This window comes from Oncorhynchus clarkii, chromosome 11 (genome assembly GCF_045791955.1).
Source record: "Oncorhynchus clarkii lewisi isolate Uvic-CL-2024 chromosome 11, UVic_Ocla_1.0, whole genome shotgun sequence".
Classification (NCBI taxonomy): domain Eukaryota; kingdom Metazoa; phylum Chordata; class Actinopteri; order Salmoniformes; family Salmonidae; genus Oncorhynchus; species Oncorhynchus clarkii.
In genome coordinates this window covers 36027167-36046800 of record NC_092157.1, presented here as the reverse complement: position 1 = coordinate 36046800, position 19634 = coordinate 36027167, and the positions used below count along the sequence as shown (strand labels likewise).

The following is a 19634-nucleotide window of genomic DNA, read 5'->3' as shown; positions in this document are numbered from 1 at the left end:
ACAAGGTTGGAAAGTGACAGTGAAGATGAGGCCACAGTCTGATGTTCAAGTGGTGGCCATTGAGGAGGTCCAGGGAGAAGACATGGAGGCCTGAGAGGAAGACAGGTTTACAGATGTATGTTGAAAACATTTTTGGGAAATGCGATGGATTATTGGGGATCATTCAATATTCCCTTTCTTTTGTTGTTCAGTGAAATCATCCCATGTGAAGAGTCAACTCATTTACTTAAAGTTCAATTCATAACTAAATTGTTCTCTTATTTCTATTGGAAGGATTTAATAATTTGTAATTATGTCTACTTATGATAAGGTAAAAGGTTTATGTTTCTGTCTCCATAGGATATGGTAAATGTATCCAATATAAAAACATCTAAATTTAAATGGTACTAATATTAATTTGCATATATTTCCATTAATTCCCACGGAAAGTTTCCACCTCTGAATATTCCCCAAAATGTGCAACCCTACCTACTACCATACCCCATTCAAAGGCACTTAAATATTTTGTATTGCCCATTCACCCTCTGAATGGCACACACACACATTTGTTAATTGTCTCAAGGCTTAAAAATATTTATTTAACCCGTCTTCTCCCCTGGTTGGAGTGGATTTAACAAGTGACATCAATAAGGGATAATTTCACCTGGATTCACCTGGTCAGTCTGTCTTGGAATGAGCAGGTGTTCCTACTGTTTTATACACAGTGTACATACACAATGTAATCATGTATGTAAAATATGTACAGTTGAAGTTGGGAAGTTTACATACACTTCGGTTGAAATCTTTAAAACTCATTTTTCAACCACTCCACAAATTTATTGTTAATAAACTATAGTCTTGGCATTTTTCCAACATTTTGATTACAGGGAGATTATTTCACTTAATCACAATTCCAGTGGGTCAGAAGTTTACATACACTAAGTTGACTGTGCCTTTAAACAGCTTGGAGAATTCCAGAAAATGTCATGGCTTTAGAAGCTTCTGATAGGCTAATTGACATCATTTGAGTCAATTAGAGGTGTACTTGTGGATGCATTTCAAGGCCTACCTTCAATCTCAGTGCCTCTATGCTTGACATCATGGGGAAAATAAAAAAAAATAAGAATCAGCCAAGACCTCAGAATTATTTGAGGTCTGGTTCATCCTTGGGAGTGTTTTCCAAACGCCTTAAAGTACCACGTTCATCTGTACAAACAATAGTACCCAAGTATAAACACCATGGGACCACGCAGCCGTCATACCTCTCAGAAAGGAGACGTGTTCTGTCTCCTAGAGATGAACGTACTTTGGTGCAAAAAGTGCCAATCAATCCCAGAACAGCAAAAAAAGGCCCTTGTGAAGATGCTGGGGTAAACAGGTACAAAAGTATCTATATCGATACAACCTGAAAGGCCGCTAGCAAGAAGCCACTGCTCCAAAACCGCCATTAATAAGCCAGACTATGGTTTGCAACTGCACATGGAGACAAAGATTGTACTTTTTGGAGAAATGTCTGGTCTGATGAAACAAAAATAGAACTGTTTGGCCAGAATGACCATCGTTGTGTTTGGAGGAAAAAGGGGGAGGCTTGCAAGCCGAAGAACACCATCCCTAACATTAAGCACTAGAATGGCAGCAACATGTTGTAGGGGTGCTTTGCTGCAGGAGGGACTGGTGCACCTCACAAAATTGATGGCATCATGAGGTAGGAAAATTATGTGGATATATTGAAGCAACATCTCAAGACATCAGTTGGGAAGTTAAAGCTTAGTCACAAATGGGTCTTCCAAATGGACAATGACCCCAAGCATACTTCCAAAGTTGTGGCAAAATGGCATAAGGACAACAAAGTCAAGCTATTGGAGTGGCCATCCCAAAGCCCTGACCTCAATCCTATAGAAAATGTGGGCAGAACTGAAAAAGCGTGTGCGAGCAAGGAGTCCTACAAACCTGACTCGGTTACACCAGCTCTGTCAGGAGGAATGGTCCAAAATTAATCTGACTTATTGTGGGAAGGTTGTGGAAGGCTACCCGAAATGTTTGACCCAAGTTAAACAATTTGAAGGCAATGCTACCAAAAACTAATTGAGTGCATGTAAACTTCTGGCCCACTGGGAATACGATGAAAGAAATAAAGCTGAAATAAATTATCACATTCTTAAAATAAAGTGTTGATCCTAACTGACCTTAGACAGTGAATTTTTACTAGGATTAAATGTCAGGAATTGTGAAAAATGCATTTGTCTAACGTGTATGTAAACTTCCGACTTCAACTGTAAATTGAAAACAGTGTGGCTATTTTGTGACGTTCTGGGACATCCTATTGACACATTTTTACTATTGTATAGGTTGTGCACAGGTTTAACCCCAGACTATTACGTAACAACTCATCCTGTGTTGTGCACCCTTACCTACAGTACCAGTCAAAAGTTGTCACACCTACTCATTCAAGGGTTTCTTTATTTTTAGTATTGTATAGACATCAAAACTATGAAATAATACATATGGAATCATGTAGTAACCAACAACAACAGTGTTGAACAAAGTAGCCACCCTTTCCCTCTGACAGCTTTGCACACTTTTGGCATTCTCTCAACCAGCTTCATTAGGAATGCTTTTCCAACAGTCTTGACGGAATTCCCACATATGCTGAGCACTCGTTGGCTGCATTTCCTTCACTCTGCAGTCCAACACATCCCAGATCATGTCAATTGGGTTGAGGTCGAGTGATTGTGGAGGCCAGGTCATCTGATGCAGCATTCCATCACTCTCCTTGGTCAAATTGCCTTTACACAGCCTGGGGGTGCGTTTGTCATTGTCCTGTTGAAAAACGCCAAGCGCAAAGCAGATGGGGTGGCGTATCGCTGCAGAATGCTGTGGTAGCCATGCTGGTTAAGTGTGCCATCAATATAAAAAATAAAATATAAAAAATAAAATATACATATATTTGTTAAATCACCTACAGTGCCACCAGCAAAGTACCCCCACAACTCCTCATCCATGCTTCAACGGTGGGAACCACACATGCAGAGATCATCCAAAAAAACAAAATCTCAAATTTGGACTCATCAGACCAAAGGACAGATTTCCACCAGTCTAATGTCCCTTGCTAATGTTTCTTGGCCCAAGCAAGTCTCTTTTTCTTATTGGTGTCCTTTAGTAGTGGTTTCTTTGCAGCAATTCAACCATGGAGGCCTGATTCACACGGTCTCATCTGAACTGTTGATGTTGAGATGTGTCTGTTAGTTGAACTCTGTGAAGCATTTATTTGGGCTGCAATCTGAGGTGCCGTTAACTCTAATGAACTTATCCTCTGCAGCAGAGGTAACTCTGGGTCTTCATTTCCTGTGGCGGTCCTCATGAGAGCCAGTTTCATCGTAGCGCTTCATGTTTTTTGCAACTGCAGATTGATGTCTTAAAGTAATGATCGTTTCTCTTTGTTTATTTGAGCTGTTCATGCCATGATATGGACTTGGTCTTTTACCAAATAGGGCTATCTTCTGTATACCACTCCTACCTTGTCACAACACAACTGATTGGGTTAAACACATTAAGGAAAAAAAATCCTCAAATTCACTTTTAACAAGGCACACCTGTTAATTGAAATGCATTCCAGGTGACTACCTCAAGAAGCTGGCTGAGAGAATGCCAAGAGTGTGCAAAGCTGTCATCAAGGCAAAGGGTTGCTACTTTGAAGAATCTCAAATATAAATATATATTTTGATTTGTTTAACACTTTGTAGTTACTATATTATTCCATATGAACTATTTCATTGTTTTGACATTCTACAATGTAGAAAATAGTAAAATAGAGAAAAACCTTTGAATGAGTAGGTGTGTCCAAACTTTTGACTGTTACTGTACATCTTTACCTATTGTTTTCTACAACTACATATAATGAACTGATAACATGCATGAGCTGTTTGATTGGCTCAGAGGGTTTAAAGGCAACCTAGGCTTTTTCCCCTCTCGTCCTTTCCCCTGTGTATCAGGACGTGTCGGGTGAAGTTGACCCTAGATGCTGATATTGGGTCAGTTTAGAAATTTCCCCCACTAATGATTAAGGTTCTGGGAATTGGGGGAGGGAAAACTGATCCTGGAGCAGTATCTACAGGAAACTATACCCAGGAGCGTATCAGTAGTGAACCTGCTGAGCTGTGAGCACGAGACAGAACTAACAGGGAAAGAGAGATAGCAACACCAAAATCCATACCCCTCAGTGCGTGAGTTTATAGCCCAGTATGCCTACTCTGGCTCATTCCCAGAGAAAGTGAACAGGCTTTTCTATCTTCAGTCATGTTACTGGGAGGCAAGGCCGCCATCAATACTTACAGTATTGTAAGTGACAGAACATCAAAGAATGAAGGCCAAATTAACATTTGTTTTCTGGCTGTTTCTGGATCGGTTTTCCCGTAGTGACTGTAATCTTGCTATGGCGCATACAAGCACAAACGTACCACAAAGTGACAATAAATGTACTCATCATGTCTGCCATTGTCACGTGACTCTGCAGTTCTTTGCACCTATGAAAACCAATGACCTTGTGTTCTACACACACACACACACACACACACACACACACACACACACACACACACACACACACAAGTGTGCATCTGCATCTGACTCATTGAGGATCATATAGACTTTGTAAATGTGTTGATAGGGCTGAATGAGCATCAGAAAATAATAGTGTACAATCACTTCAATTCTAGCCTAAACATTAAGCCCAAGATAACTGATACATTTGGCACCATGTTAAAACCCCCATAAAATTAAATCTGGAAGTACACTGAATAACAAAATACGTTTTAACATGAAGAAGTTATATTCCAGATTTAATTTCATAAGCAAAATAACTGTAGTTGGATGAGGTTAGCCGAAATGATTTTGATTGAACATAAACATTGACATAAAGTGATGTGAACCAGAGATAGATAGTATTAGAGCACTCTTACCCGTTCCCTGACTCCGTTTTGTGCATTATTAGTTATATTCCATTTCGGATAGGTGCGTGCCTTTCAAACACAAATCTCGACCTCCTTTCCATGTGCTCGCAGCATGCGCTCCATGGAGCACTGCATACAGACACAGTGAGTAACGTCACGATAGGGAGTCCTCAGGATGATGATGAGGATAATATCACCTCCACATAGGCACGTCGACGTGAAAGCACGCGTGATTGATTGGCCTCGTGCTATAAATAAGGCATCGCGTAACGTCTGCTTCCAACTCACTCTGTCCAACACGTAGAACCCCTGAGAGCAAGCTCACACTCCAGATCCCAATCACCTGTTCACACACCTGTATGTCATTATCACACACTATTTAGTTCAGTTTTTTTGCACCCCTTCATTGAGAAGTATTGTTTGTTTTGTGACCCACTTCTATTCAGAGTTCTGGGTTTCGCCGTAATTTTACGCCTCCCGTGTATGATAGGTTTTTTTGCCTGCCTCACTAACGAAGCCTTTTGGCTATTCCCTGCATGTACTTTAGCCTATCGGATTTCCTGTTATCAACCTAATGCCTGATCTCCTGGACGACGTTACGTTGCCTTTTTGGACCCATGTGTATGACCTTCTGCCTGCTCCTGGACCCAGCTACCTGCCTCCTCCTGTGGTCCTTTACAATAAACACCTGCTGCGCCCAGCACTTGAAACCAGCTCTGTCTACCATCGTGTTCACTACACATCTACTGTAGGTGCATTTTTTATTTCTGCAAATGCATGAAATAATCAATAGCCACTATCCAGCAAGACAAATATGTATTTTCAAGACGTATTTTTCAACTGCACATTATCAATTAAGCATTAACATCACAATAATTATTGGAAAGAAGAGCCAATCAGATTTGAACATAGAATATTCATTATTGCTCCCATCTGTCACCTGCACTTGTGTTCGCTTTTTCAAAAGCTTTAAATTAACACTGGCATCCATGTTCAAAATTGTCAAACCTAAACAATAAACCAACAGACCGCTTCAACTACAATAACTTTCTCAGTAACGGTTATGTATGTATCTTGCTGTGATATGTTATCTACCTTAGTTGAATGTACGGACTGTATTTTGTTTGTAGCTGTTTACATACCACCACAGTCAGAGACTGGCACTAAGACAACATTGAATGAGCTGTATTCCACCATAAGCAAACAAGAAAGCACTCACCCAGAGGCGGCGCTCCTAGTAGCTGGGACTTTAATGCAGGGAAAATTAAATCTGTTATACCAATTCTATCAGCATGTTAAATGTGCAACCAGAGGGAAAAAACTCCAGACCACCATTACTCCACACACAGAGACGCGTACAAAGCTCTCCCTCGCCCTCCATTTGGCAAATCTGACCATAATTATATCCTCCTGATTCCTGTTTACAAGCTCAAATTAAAGCAGGAAGCACCAGTGACAAGATCAATAAAATAGTGGTCAGATGAAGCAGATGCTACAGGACTGTTTTGCTAGCATAGACTGGAATATGTTCCGTAATTCCTCCGATGGCATTGAGGAGTACACCACATCAGTCATTGGCTTCATCAATAAGTGCATTGATGACGTTGTCCCCACAGTGACTGTACGTATATATCCCAACCAGAAGCCATGGATTACAGACAACATCCGCACTGAGCTAAAGGCTAGAGCTGTTGCTTTCAAGGAGCGGAACTCTAACCCGGAAGCTTATAAGAAATCCCACTATGCCCTCCGACGAACCATCAAACAGGCAAAGCGTCAATACAGGACTAAGATTGAATCGAACTACACCAGGTCTGACGCTCATCGGATATGGCCGGGCTTGCAAACCATTACAGATTACAAAGGGAAGCACAGCCTGGAGTGGCTCAGTGACATGAGCCTACCAGACGAGCTAAACTATTTCTATGCTCGCTTTGAGGCAAATAACACTGAAACGTGCATGAGAGCACCAGCTGTTCTGGAAGACTTTGTGATCACGACCTCTGCAGCCGATGTAAGAACTTTAAACAGGTCAACATTCACAGACGGATTACCAGGACGTGTACTGTGAGCATACGCTGACCAACTGGCAAGTGTCTGAACTGACATTTTCAACCTCTCCCTGTCCTAGTCTGTAATACCAACATGTTTTAAGCAGACTACCATAGTGCCTGGGCTAGACGGATTACCAGGACGTGTACTGCGAGCATGCGCTGACCAACTGACAAGTGTCTTCACTGACATTTTCAACCTCTCCCTGTCCGAGTCTGTAATGCCAACATGTTTTAAGCAGAACCCCATAGTCCCTGTGCCCAAGAACACTAAGGTAACCTGCCGAAATAACTACCGACCCGTAGCACTCACGTCTGTAGCCATGAAGTTGCTTTGAAAGGCTGGTCATGGCTCACATCAACACCATTATCCCAGAAACCCTAGACCCACTCCAATTTGCATACCACCCCAACAGATCCACAGGTGATGCAGTCTATATTGTACTCCACACTGCCCTTTCCCACCTGGACAAAATAAACACCTATGTGAGAATGCTGTTCATTGACAACAGCTCAGCGTTCAACACCATAGTGCCCTCAAAGCTCATCAATAAGCTAAGGACCCTGGGACTAAACACCTCCCTCTGCAACTGGATCCTGGACTTCCTGACGGGTCACCCACAGGTGGTAAGGGTAAATAACAATACATCCGCCACGCTGATCCTCAACACAGGGGCCCCTCAGGGGTGTGTGCTCAGTTCCCTGCTGTACTCCCTGTTCACTCATGACTGCACGGCCAGGCACAACTCCAACACCGTCATTAAGTTTGCAGTTGACACAACAGCCTGATCACCGACAACGGCGAGACAGCCTATAGGGAGGAGGTCAGAGACCTGGGCGTGTGGTGCCAGGACAACTGACAGCTTAATTAAATAGTACCTGCAAAACACCCGTCTCAACGTCAACAGTGAAGAGGCGACTCCAGGATGCTGGCCTTCCAGGCAGAGTTCCTCTGTCCAGTGTCTGGGTTCTTTTGCCCGTCTTAATCTTTTCTTTTTATTGGACAGTCTGAAATATGCCTTTTTCTTTGCAACTCTGCCTAGAAGTCAAGCATCCTGGAGTCGCCTCTTCACTGTTGACGTGAAATGTTGTGTAGAAATCCGAAGAGGGTGGCCAGCAGAGATAGGTGGGATGTGTTAAGGGTTGGGGTGTGGAATTGGAGACAAATTGGAGTGGAGTTGACGGGCGGGGGATAGAATGATGGTCAAAGAAAAAATAATATTTTTTTAAATTAAAAATGAAACATAAAAAGTATGTTTGAATGACACTGAGGGATAGTGTTTTTACAGCTATTGCCCGTTTGCCTGAGGCTGATGCCGTGCAGGTGTTTGTACACATGCATATACACACACTCATTCAAATGCACACATACACGGACACACACACATGTAAGTAGTGCCAGACATGCACTCATGTTCTTGACGTCCTTTGTTTTTTGCATTGTTGTTTTCTGTTTTCCTTTGTCTTTTTCTTTTTTCTCGTCAGTTCATTTTCTTGGTTGTTGGTGCATTGGGGAGGTTCTTGGGGGTGGGGAATGGAATTATTTTTATTTTTTTATTTATTATTTTCTTGGGGGGGGGGACTGTGGGAGAGGTCTCGAATGGTTGAGGGACAGCTCTTGGGAAACTGTAGGGGGATCATGGAGAGTTCGGGTCCCCGTTTTTGGGATTGTGGGAAACCTAACAACGTGCACTTGAGCAGGACGTTGACCCTGGATGCTTCCACAAATGAACTTTTAACAAGGCACACCTGTTAATTGAAATGCATTCCAGGTAACTACCTCATGAAGCTGGCTGAGAGAATGCCAGAAGTGTGCAAAGCTGTCATCAAGGCAAAGGGTGGCTACTTTGAAGAATATAAAATATATTTTGATTTGTTTAACAGTTTTTTCGTTTACTAATTGATTCCATATGTGCTATTTCATAGTTCAGATTCCACTATTATTCTACTATCTACAAAATAGTAAAAATAGAGAAAAACCCTTGATTTTTGACTGGTACTCGTATACATATACATAGTTGAATCTGACATTGCTTGTATTGATATTTCTTTATTGTAGAATTTTTGTATTATGTGTGTATTGTTTTGTATTGCTTGGTATTATTTTACTGTTGGAGCTAGAAACACAAGCATTTTGCTGCATCTGCGATTAATATCTTCAAATCTTTGTCCGCAACTAACACATTTAGATTTTATGGCTGCATTAGATGGATGTGGCTATGTAACTGCTGTTTGACTTCACATGAAACTAAACTAGAGTTTTAATCCTGATGCTTAGCTGGTGCGTAGCATCTAATTCTTGTATGACGTGTTTGTTGAATGTTAAGTCCCCTGTGACTGAGGGAAATGAAGCTACAGCAAAAAGGTGATAATGACTGGAGTCACTTTTGCTTATATTTGCTGTTCTCCAAATGCCCCCCCCCCCCCCCCCTCTGATTGGGAGTGACAGGTGAGATACTCTGTTACAACCTCATGATTACAACACATTTGAATGCAGCAGTCTGCACTGCAGTGTAGGGCACTCAACCCAGGGAAGGTATGGGTTATGATATATGGTTGGAAGCATCATTGTGAAATGAAACAGTCCCCTTTCAAATAGCTACTGATGCACCATGTTACTACAGACAGATAAAGGACATGTGAATGTGTTCTGTCAAGGTCTCATGTACAAATGTGTTTCCCTATGTTACACAAGGACAGTGGAATGGACATGGGAAGGATAACTCACATTATGGTCATTGCAGTGACGTGAGGTGAGATCTGTGGCTGGGTAGGCACGGGCAATTATCAAAGCCAGATTTACTGACAATTAAACCTTTACGAAGGCCTAGTTCACCATATAAAAGCTAGTGCCAACAACCAGAGAAACATAGGCTATTAACAGAAATGAACAAACAATTCTCACCAAATGTAAATACCAACGTAGCCAAGATACTCCAGCAATATCGTCTGATGGCAACATATTTCATATCATCTGACAGTAGAATCCACAGTTACATTTCAATCCTGGCTTTCATTTTAACACTGGTATTGTCCAAAATGTTGTAAAACATTCCTCTCATCTATGATCGTCTGTCTGCTCCAGGTTGCTGTGTCTGTCAGGCCGAGTGTGGTGCATTGATCAGACGATTTTTCTGTCCCTTCCTATGATGAAGGTCAGGAAGCGCAGGTGTTGGTCTCCCTCTGAATTATATCAAGTTTTCAGAAGGGAAATCCAGTGAAATCCAGGTGCAGTGAAGGAGGCCCCATTTGTCAGGTTGTTTTTGCTAGCTAGCTTCGGTCAGTTTAAAGGATGCGGGCTCCAAATGATATAGACACACGCAAATGTGCAGAGCTTACCACGTGACATATTTAGCCAATACACGTGCAAAATATGAAATCGGCTCAATGGAACAACTTTAAGCTAGGCAAAGCTATGCTGACCCTGTCTATTAACAGTTACTGGAGACAGGAATAGATTTATGTCAATGATTTGAATGGAGGTTTTGATGCAGTTTCAGCAAATGTTTTGATTTTGAGCATAAAACCCACCAGTGTAAGCCCTGCATACCCAGACTTTGACGTCACTGGGTCATTGGTGATAAAAGAACCGAGGCTGTCTGGAATCTAATCCTGAGGCTACACTTTCAATTTCAACAGACACCTATGATGCTTCACAGTTGAATCAGTTACAGCAAATGTCTGTCATCTGCACCATACCAGGTAAATCAACTGCATCTTGTGATTAGTAGTGTACTTAAATGTTGAAAAATGAATTGTGATTCAAGTGGCTATTTCTGAAGATACAACTATGACCAGTGAGTGAGTGATTGCAAGAACAAGGGTATGTGTGGAAGATAATATTGGCAACCCAGAATCAAATCTTGCATAACATTTTAATGTTTTCATCTGTTTTGTATTGTGAATGACATCAGAGGTCAGTAGGTTCAAGGCTTTAATCAATGAAGAGAGCTCCATCCCAATTCTTCACCCTTCTTTTGAAGTGTGCACATACATACATTCTTGCATGGATTTAACAATAGTCCGGCACCATGGACGTGTCATAATACCCATAAAACCTAGCGGTAAAATCCAGTAATGGTCTGTGTTTCTTGTAGGCTTACCCTGATGTGACGTTTTGATACCTGTGTAATTCTCTCGGACAAGGTGAGTTTTTTCAATATACACTATGTGACCCAGGAGTATGAAGACACCTGCTCGTCTAACATCTCATTCCAAAATCATGGGCATTAATATTAACTTTTATAATATTGATAAAAGTTACCTTGTCCAGGAGATTATGTACCCAAACACAGACCTTATATGAAATAGATCTGAAATCCCCGACACAAAAATGAATGGTGAAAAAACAATAGGAACCATTTCCTGGTTTTACCACTAGGTTTTATGGGTATGATTACTCATAATGTGGAACTCAATGGTGTAAACTCCCTCCAGCAAATGCTTCTTCTTCTTTGGGTTTTATGGCAAACTACACACAAAAGGTGTAATGTCGCCACCAACTGGACGGGGGTGAAAAGATTTACAAAAATAAAGGAAATTCCATATGGGAAGGGAAAATTTACATGAATCCACACAAACTACAAAAAAAAAGTATTAACACAAAATATATACATTTCAACTCCTTCAGTCATTGGAAAACTCAAATACCCTGCTCAGGCTCTGGGGCCTGAGTGGGTGGGACTGCACGAGACAGTAGCTCCTCAGATATCAAATATTTTAATCCCAGAAAGTTTAGCTGCAGAAACAATGATGTTGATCTTTCTCGACTTATTTTGAACTTATGCACTTCCATTTATCACCATTGCTATAAATGACACAAAGTCCAATTGTTTCACATGAAGAATGTCTGGGTCCTGCTGGTAATACTCAGGATGTGGTGAAGGTTCCAGTGTAGACGTACTGGTCTTCATTCCCACTGGACCTTCAGAGATACTGTACCTTTTGAAAGTCTTGGCATAGGAGACTCTCAACTGCCCTGATTTTGGCAACCTCATTCTCGTTCACCCTAATCGGGCAATCCAAGGACTGTTCTCCACACACAGTTTGCTCCTTGCCTTCTAATAAACATGCAACATCTCCTTCATAGTGATGTTTCCCACACATTGGCTTCTCCCTTCTGCAGACACTTCTTACATGTCCAAACATTTTACATCATGAACATTGTAAAGGCTGGTTTACTGGCTGACAGGATAGTACACATATCCCAGCTGCACTCGAGTAGATTCCACATAGAAAACACTACAACAGACAATCTCTTCTCCTTCCTGCCATTACCATATGATTAATCCTATGTATAGACCACTCCTGGAATTTTCTTTAATAGAGCAATCTCAACATCCCCCGAGACTCGAGAAATTACTTATTTGACAGGTGCCCTGCTCCGTAGCTCAAAGCATGATGAGAGATATCCCCCCTAAAAATTCTGATCCTCAGAAACAAGAAATCAGAACAAACCCACTTCTCGTGCTCTTCACTGATTTTACTGTACCTAAAGTTTTATGCATCATTTTGGATGCTTCCAACGAGTCCCAGAAGTCTGACATACCCTAATTTTCAAACAAAAAAAAACATACTCCTACCAGATACAATAGGGTATTATCAGAACTATACATTATTTCCCACAGTTGTACATATTTTCTCATTGGAAAAAAAATTCCTTCATCCCCTTTGCCACCACCATGAGATTCAAGCTCCATATACACCATACCCTTGGTAGTCTCTCTCCCAGCCAATGCTTACAACATTCCTGTGCTTTTGAATCCATAAACAGGAAGTTATTCTAAAAGGGTGAAGAACGAGACATAACCAAGGTATATTGAAAAGGACCTGGTCTTTCTGCCATCTGGACTATGTAAATTAGGACATCAAATCTCCAGTGCTTGCTAGGTTCACTCATCTAAGATCGAAATAAGGTTTACGACCCAATTGCCTTCAATTATAAGTTGGTTCCCCTGAAATGTATTTGACGACTGACCCTCAACTGTCCATACCAACTTGTGGCATGGTCAACTCTGGATAGATCGGTTTATAACTGCACCATTTCACCAGGTCAAATTCCTGAATAAAGGTGATTCTACTGGTCTAATTGTTAAGACTTCAAAGAGAATACACATTAGTGCAAAGCCATGTCCATTTTAACAAGTCAGCCCACGAGTGAATTAATAAGTATTTCAGAACTGTTTTCTGCACCATCATTATTTTAGAGTGTATTCATGTTTTCATCAACTGTTAATGCAAACAGATCTTGTAAGACCTCATTCAAGTGAGACTGCAAGAGACAAAATATGTTTAAAAAGACAGGCGAGTGTTAAGAAATGCATTTATATTTCAAATGAATCGAGGAACATATGTAAACCCATATACTGCCTGAACTTCCTGACAATTGAGATCCAAAAATAAATTTTTAGGAAATACTCAGTAATTACATACAAAACATTCATATTTTAGGTCGGGCATGCAACACATGTACCCCATTTTCATATTTTCTTAATAAAATAAAATATTTTACTGCCGATAATTCAATTAAGGCAGTTAAACATTTAAATCAAATAGACTCCCATTTTTTTTCCTTTTTTTTTTTCTCCATGCAATATCAACTATACACGCCATGTCTTAACTTGCATTAATAACGATAAGGCCAAAAAGTCTATGCCGCTTTGATCTCAAACATGAGAGTTCTGCAACCGGGCCAGCTTCTGTTTCAAATGTTCACTTTTTCTCCTTAGCTGCTCTTTGAAGTTGACTAGTCTCTGCTCGTCTGTCTGCATGCTGTAAATACACTCTATAGCCTTCTTCAGGATGACCACTTTGGCTGCCTTTTCATTGTTAGCCACCTCCGGTATCTTGTCCCGTAGAGCGAAAAAGCTCAGCTTGAGCTCGTTCCTCCGCTGGCGCTCCAGTACATTATGAGTCCTTCTTTTGTCATAGTCCTCAGTGTCTGACGCCCAGGGACTTGGGCATTTGCGGTTGCTGCTGATCTGCTTGAGGACCCGGCTGCTGCTGCCACTGTTACTGCTCTCTAGCCTCAGCCTCTTGACAGCTGGCTGCTCGTGCCGCGTGGAGGGGTGAGCTGCGTAGTTGTGCTGGTGGGTGGAGACATGGCACCTCTTCAGCACAAGGGGACTGTGATGTCTGGTCCCAGACATGTTGGGGTCGCACCGCTTCTCTGCGTGCCTCTTCTCCACAGTCACGACATCTATCTCCTCATATTCTGCAATGAGATTAAATAAAACAATTCAGCATTCACATTATTTTTAAGGAGAATCACTAGCCACAATTGAGCCCCATACAACACAGCATGCCTTCATGTCAGAAAAATCTCTGCTTTACACTCCTCCCCCTTTTTCCACATCAGCTGATTTTTCAACATTCCAGTCTGAAACCCTTCCCCTCAACACAGACTAGTCTGTAGACAAGTAACTACAGCACAGTCTTGACTATAGCACTTGTGGTAGAGGTTAAGTGGGGCGGCTGGTAGCCTAGTGGTTAGAGTGTTGGACTAGTATTGCAAGATCGAATCCCCAAGCCGACAAGGTAAACATCTGTTATTCTGCTCCTGAACAAGGCAGTTAACCCACTGTTCCTAGGCGGTCATTGAAGATAAGAATTTGTTCTTAACCGACTTGCGTTATTTATTTGATTTAACAAGGCAACTGCCTTTAGCCTGGCAAACCCATCCATGTCAAAATTCCAGTTCACACCCTTGACGTCAAGGACATGAGTGACGTCCATCCATTTACCCCAATTTATTAATAAGCAAACATTTTAATATTCAACAGCACCATAATCAGAGTTGACATATGCAATGAGGGAATTATAATGCATGTTGCCAGAAAACACTGGCATTATACAAATGGTTTAGTCAGAATAATCATAAAGAGCAATAAGTTATAACACTGCTATTCAGCTTACCTGAGTCACTACCACTGCTACTACTGCTGTTGGGTGGGGTGTCCAATGCCAAATCCGTGGGTGGTGTCACCTTGCTTGATTTGGAAGTATCAGTTATTGGGTAGGGAAAGACCACTGAGGGATCAATGCATTCGGACGCGGATGTGTTCAGATCCTGCAAGTAGTTTGCGTTCAACCGAGTAGTAGTCCACTCCGCGTTGTCGCTAAAAGCTGGTTCTTTCCTAGCAGCTTGGAGACAGGCGAGTCTTTCAGACACCACTTTTTCCAACTTGGCTGCAGCCGAGAACCCGCTCCACATACAGTCCTGGATGATGATAGACTTGAGGAAGGTTTGAGAGTAATCGGCATCGCAGATGAAACTCTGGTTTACAACGTCATCCCCGAGAAACTCAGTCACCATTTCGAGTTGGTCAGAAGTTGAAGGGAAAAGACTAGACAGTGATGGTCGCCGACTCGGGGAGAGAGGAGGAGTGGGCAGCAACTCAAATTTCTTCCAGATGTCCTCACTTGGAGCCGGTGGCTGAAGTTGTCCTTGTTGCTGGTGATACAAATCCTCATCTTCGTTGTCAACATAAAAATATGGCTGAATAGAATCGTAGTCGTAGTTTTTACTTGCCAAACTTGAATATAGCTGCATTGTCGCTCTTTCCTGAGTGAAAAGGGTGAATTAGTTGGTTAAAATAACTATAAAAATAGGCTACATCAACTTGCATGCAAACTGATAATGGTGCAATCAGCAAAACTATCACATTTCATAAAAGCCTTGTCAGACACATTAACATGCAAAACCAATCTGCAGCTGACAGCTAGTCTGGACATTTAAACCCAAGCAGACTGCAAAAACACAGCGGCCAGCCGGTTAACTATAAAAATGCATCGGACTATAGGACGTTACAGCTACAAATATGTAACAGCTGTTTAAAAAAAAAAAAAATCACCACAACTAACAGATAAATAGCACGCAAAACAATCTCCTTAGTGAACGGCCGTCTACACGGAACACGCAGTGTCATCTCAATACTCCCCTTACCTTGCGTTTGTAAAACAAAGTGGAGGTCAATTCACGAACTCAAAAACGTAGATTGTGAGAAGTATTCCAAACAAGCCAGTCAAATTAATCCTTGCCAGCGTGTGTGATAAGGAGATGTTAGTTTCCTATTAAAGTGGCTGGCTGAGAAGCATGCATAACAGCTCTTTTTTGCTCGTGATGTTGGATGACATTTGCTGCAGGAGAATCACAGCTGAGTATTCAGCCCGGGGTTCAATAAAAAAGGTGGTGCTCTTACATTCCACCTATCCCTCCGCCACATTTATTTTCCCGCCAAACAACCATAGCGTTTTTATGTGAATATAATGAAGATTCCCGTGTTGCTTCTATCGATGATTATTATCATCACAGTCTTCAATGTATTTCTGAATGATCATATCATTCATTCATCGCTATTTCCTTCGGGAAATTCTTATACAACTAGAACTAGTTGTTGCGGAAGGATATTTAAGTGGGAGGAGTTTTTAAAAAAACGCAGTATTCCGTGCAAAAACAGCTTTACGTCTCAGCAGCAGAGAGAAGATGCATGCCCAGTTCATGTGCACAACACTTCAAAGCCTGTCATATTCTGTATCTGAAATGAGTTAATGTATTGATAAATCAGAGGGAGGGAGCATAATCGGAAATACATATAAAATACATGTAAAAACATCTCAAACTGTTTTTCCCTGAAAACTCACCAAACGTATGGGAGATATTTAAATACATATTTAAATATTTAAACGTAGGGGAGATATTTAAATACATATTTAAATACATGGCTCTGGGAGACTAGGGGAAATAATAGTAAAGTGTGGTTCAGCAGGGACTGGGTCATCTGACAAATCCCAGAACAACCAGATCGAAAACTTTACCTGATGGATAAGAAACATGCAGCAAGAAGACATGCTTGATTAGGTAGTCTGCTGCTGGTAAACCCAGTTGATCATGTGGTATGGTATGTAGGGCAAGAGCTTGAACTTTGACGATCCAGACCTTGGTGTGAGCTATGGCAATGGTGACGAGATACGATGTTGGCTTCCAACAGGCCAGATATAACTGCACTGCTTAATGTTTCGTTTTAAAAATGAGCACCTCCACAAATTGGCCATTGAACGTGAAGAAAGACATTGGAATGTCCTCAATAAAAACAGACGATTAATCGATGTATGGTTATAAAGCACCCTCTAGCGTCTTAAAAGCGACAGTGCAGCGCAACATCAGCACGTGGGGGGAGACGAACGTTATTTAAAACACGATTTAAAAGGTTGTTCATGAAGAAAATAAAAAAACAATGCATGGAAATTAGCCACTTCCCCCAGAATAACAGGTATATAGCAGGTGGAGTCAGGACCAGTTGATGCTACTGGGTTTGGATTATCTTTTACATTCAGATGTAATCAAATCAGTAATATCCATAGATAGTACAGGTGGTATACAATATCATATTTGACAGTAAAAAGCAGCTTCAATATCATAATATTATTCCATTATTCTCATTGATTCTCTTGAACATGGTCATCTGCAATTGATTCTATAATTAGCTCTTTCCTAAATGATTTCAGAAATAAATCCATGAATTTTGCTGAGACAATTATTCAAGTGTACTAAAATGTAGTGGAAAAATAGTTGCTATCTATTTTGTGGCGTAAAACCCTATCAAGCCATGCCGTAATCAAGTTCATGGGTTTTTGTTTCATGGTGTAGTGTAGAATCATTGATTTTTAGATAACCTAAACTAAACTTTTCCTGGACAGGTAATATGGTCAAGAAAAACTCCTGGCCCAACACAGACTCCAGACACTGGTAGTCTTATCAGAGATAATCCATATATCCTACGACTGTATGTGGACCTATCCATATAAAATGTGAAGGACAACATGAGAACAAAATAGATATGTAAAGCCTATCCTTGCTTCAATATACAGTTGAAGTCAGAAGTTTACATACACCTTAGCCAAATACATTTAAACTCAGTTTTTCACAATTCCTGACATTTAATCAGAGTAAAAATTCCTTGTCTTAGGTCAGTTAGGATCAAAACTTTATTTTAAGAATGTGAAATGCCAGAATAATAGTAGAGACAATGATTGATTTCTGCTTTTATTTATTTAATCACATTCCCAGTGGGTCAGAAGTTTACATGCACTCAATTAGTATTTGCCTTTAAATTGTTTAACTTGGGTCAAATGTTTCAGTTAGCCTTCCACAAGCTTCCCAAGTTAGGTGAATTTTGGCCCATTCCTTATGACAGAGCTGGTGTTACTGAGTCAGGTTTGTAGGCCTCCTTGCTCACACATGGTTTTTGAGTTCTGCCCACACATTTTCTATAGTATTGAACTATGTGATGGCCACTCCAATACCTTGACTTTGTTGTCCTTAAAGCCATTTTGCCACAACTTTGGAAGTGTGATTGGGGTCATTGGGAAGACCCATTTGCGACCAAGCTTCCTGACTGATGTCTTGAGATGTTGCTTCAATATATCCACAATTTTCCTACCTCATTATGCCATCTATTTTGTGAAGTGCACCAGCCCCTCCTGCAGCAAATCGCCCCCACAACATGATGCTGCCGCCCCCGTGCTTGACGGTTAGGATGGTGTTCTTCGGCTTGCAAGTGTAACAGTACAACTTTAGACCGTCCCCTCGCCCATACCCGGGCTCGAACCAGGGACCCTCTGCACACATCAACAACAGTCACCCACGAAGCATCTTTACCCATCGCTCCACAAAAGCCGCGGCCCTTGCAGAGCAGAGCAAGGGGAACCACTACTTCAACGTCTCAGAGCAGGTGAAGTCACGATTGAAACGCTATTTAGCGCGCACCACAGCTAACTAAGCTATCCGTTTCACATCCGTTACCCTTTGTCCTCCAAAGATAATGATGGTCATTATGACAAAACAGTTCTATTTTTGTTTCATCAGACCAGAGGACATTTCTCCAAAAAATATGATCTTTGTCCCCATGTGCAGTAGCAAACCGTAGTTTGTCTTTTTTATGGCGGTTTTGGAGCAGTGGCTTCTTCCTTGCTGAGCGGCCTTTCAGGTTATGTCGATATAGGACTCGTTTGACTGTGGATATAGATACAGGTACCTGTTTCCTTCATCATCTTCACATGCCCTTTGTTGCCGTTTTGGGATTGATTTGCACTTTTCGCACCAAAGTACGTTCATCTCTAGGAGACAGAACACGTCTCCTTCCTGAGCGGTATGAAGGCTGTGTGGCCCCATAGTGTTTATTCTTGCGTACTATTGTTTGTATAGATGAACGTGGTACTTTCAGGCGTTTGGAAATTGCTCCCAAGGATGAACCAGACTTGTGGAGGTCTACAATTATTTTTTTCTGAGGTCTTGACTGATTTCTTTTGATTTTCCCATGATGTCAAGCAAAGAGGAACTGAGTTTGAAGGTAGGCCACAGGTACACCTCCAATTGACTCAAATGACGTCAATTAGCCTATCAGAAGCTTCTAAAGCCATGACATAATTTTCTGGAATTTCCCAAGCTGTTTAAAGGCACAGTGAACTTAGTGTATGTAAACCTCTGACCCACTGGAATTGTAATTGTAATCTGTCTGTAAACAATTGTTTGAAAAAATGACTTGCGTCATGCACAAAGTAGATGTCTTAATCAACTTGCCAAAACTATAGTTTGTTAACAATACATTTGTGGAGTGGTTGAAAAATTAGTTTTAATGACTCCAACCTAAGCGTA

The 19634-nt window shown here is 41.2% G+C and overlaps 1 protein-coding gene across 1 annotated transcript; it reads right to left on the bottom strand.

Moving 5' to 3' along the window:
- Positions 1 to 13284: 13284 nt before the first annotated feature.
- Positions 13285 to 16159, bottom strand: LOC139420473 (transcriptional regulator Myc-like). The gene is made up of 3 exons (XM_071170657.1): positions 15924 to 16159; positions 14894 to 15542; positions 13285 to 14192 (listed from the first exon to the last, which is right to left on the bottom strand). The coding sequence occupies exons 2-3, from the start codon at positions 15528 to 15530 to the stop codon at positions 13645 to 13647; spliced, it is 1185 nt and encodes a 394-aa protein (XP_071026758.1). The 5' UTR covers positions 15531 to 15542; positions 15924 to 16159; the 3' UTR covers positions 13285 to 13644.
- Positions 16160 to 19634: the final 3475 nt, after the last annotated feature.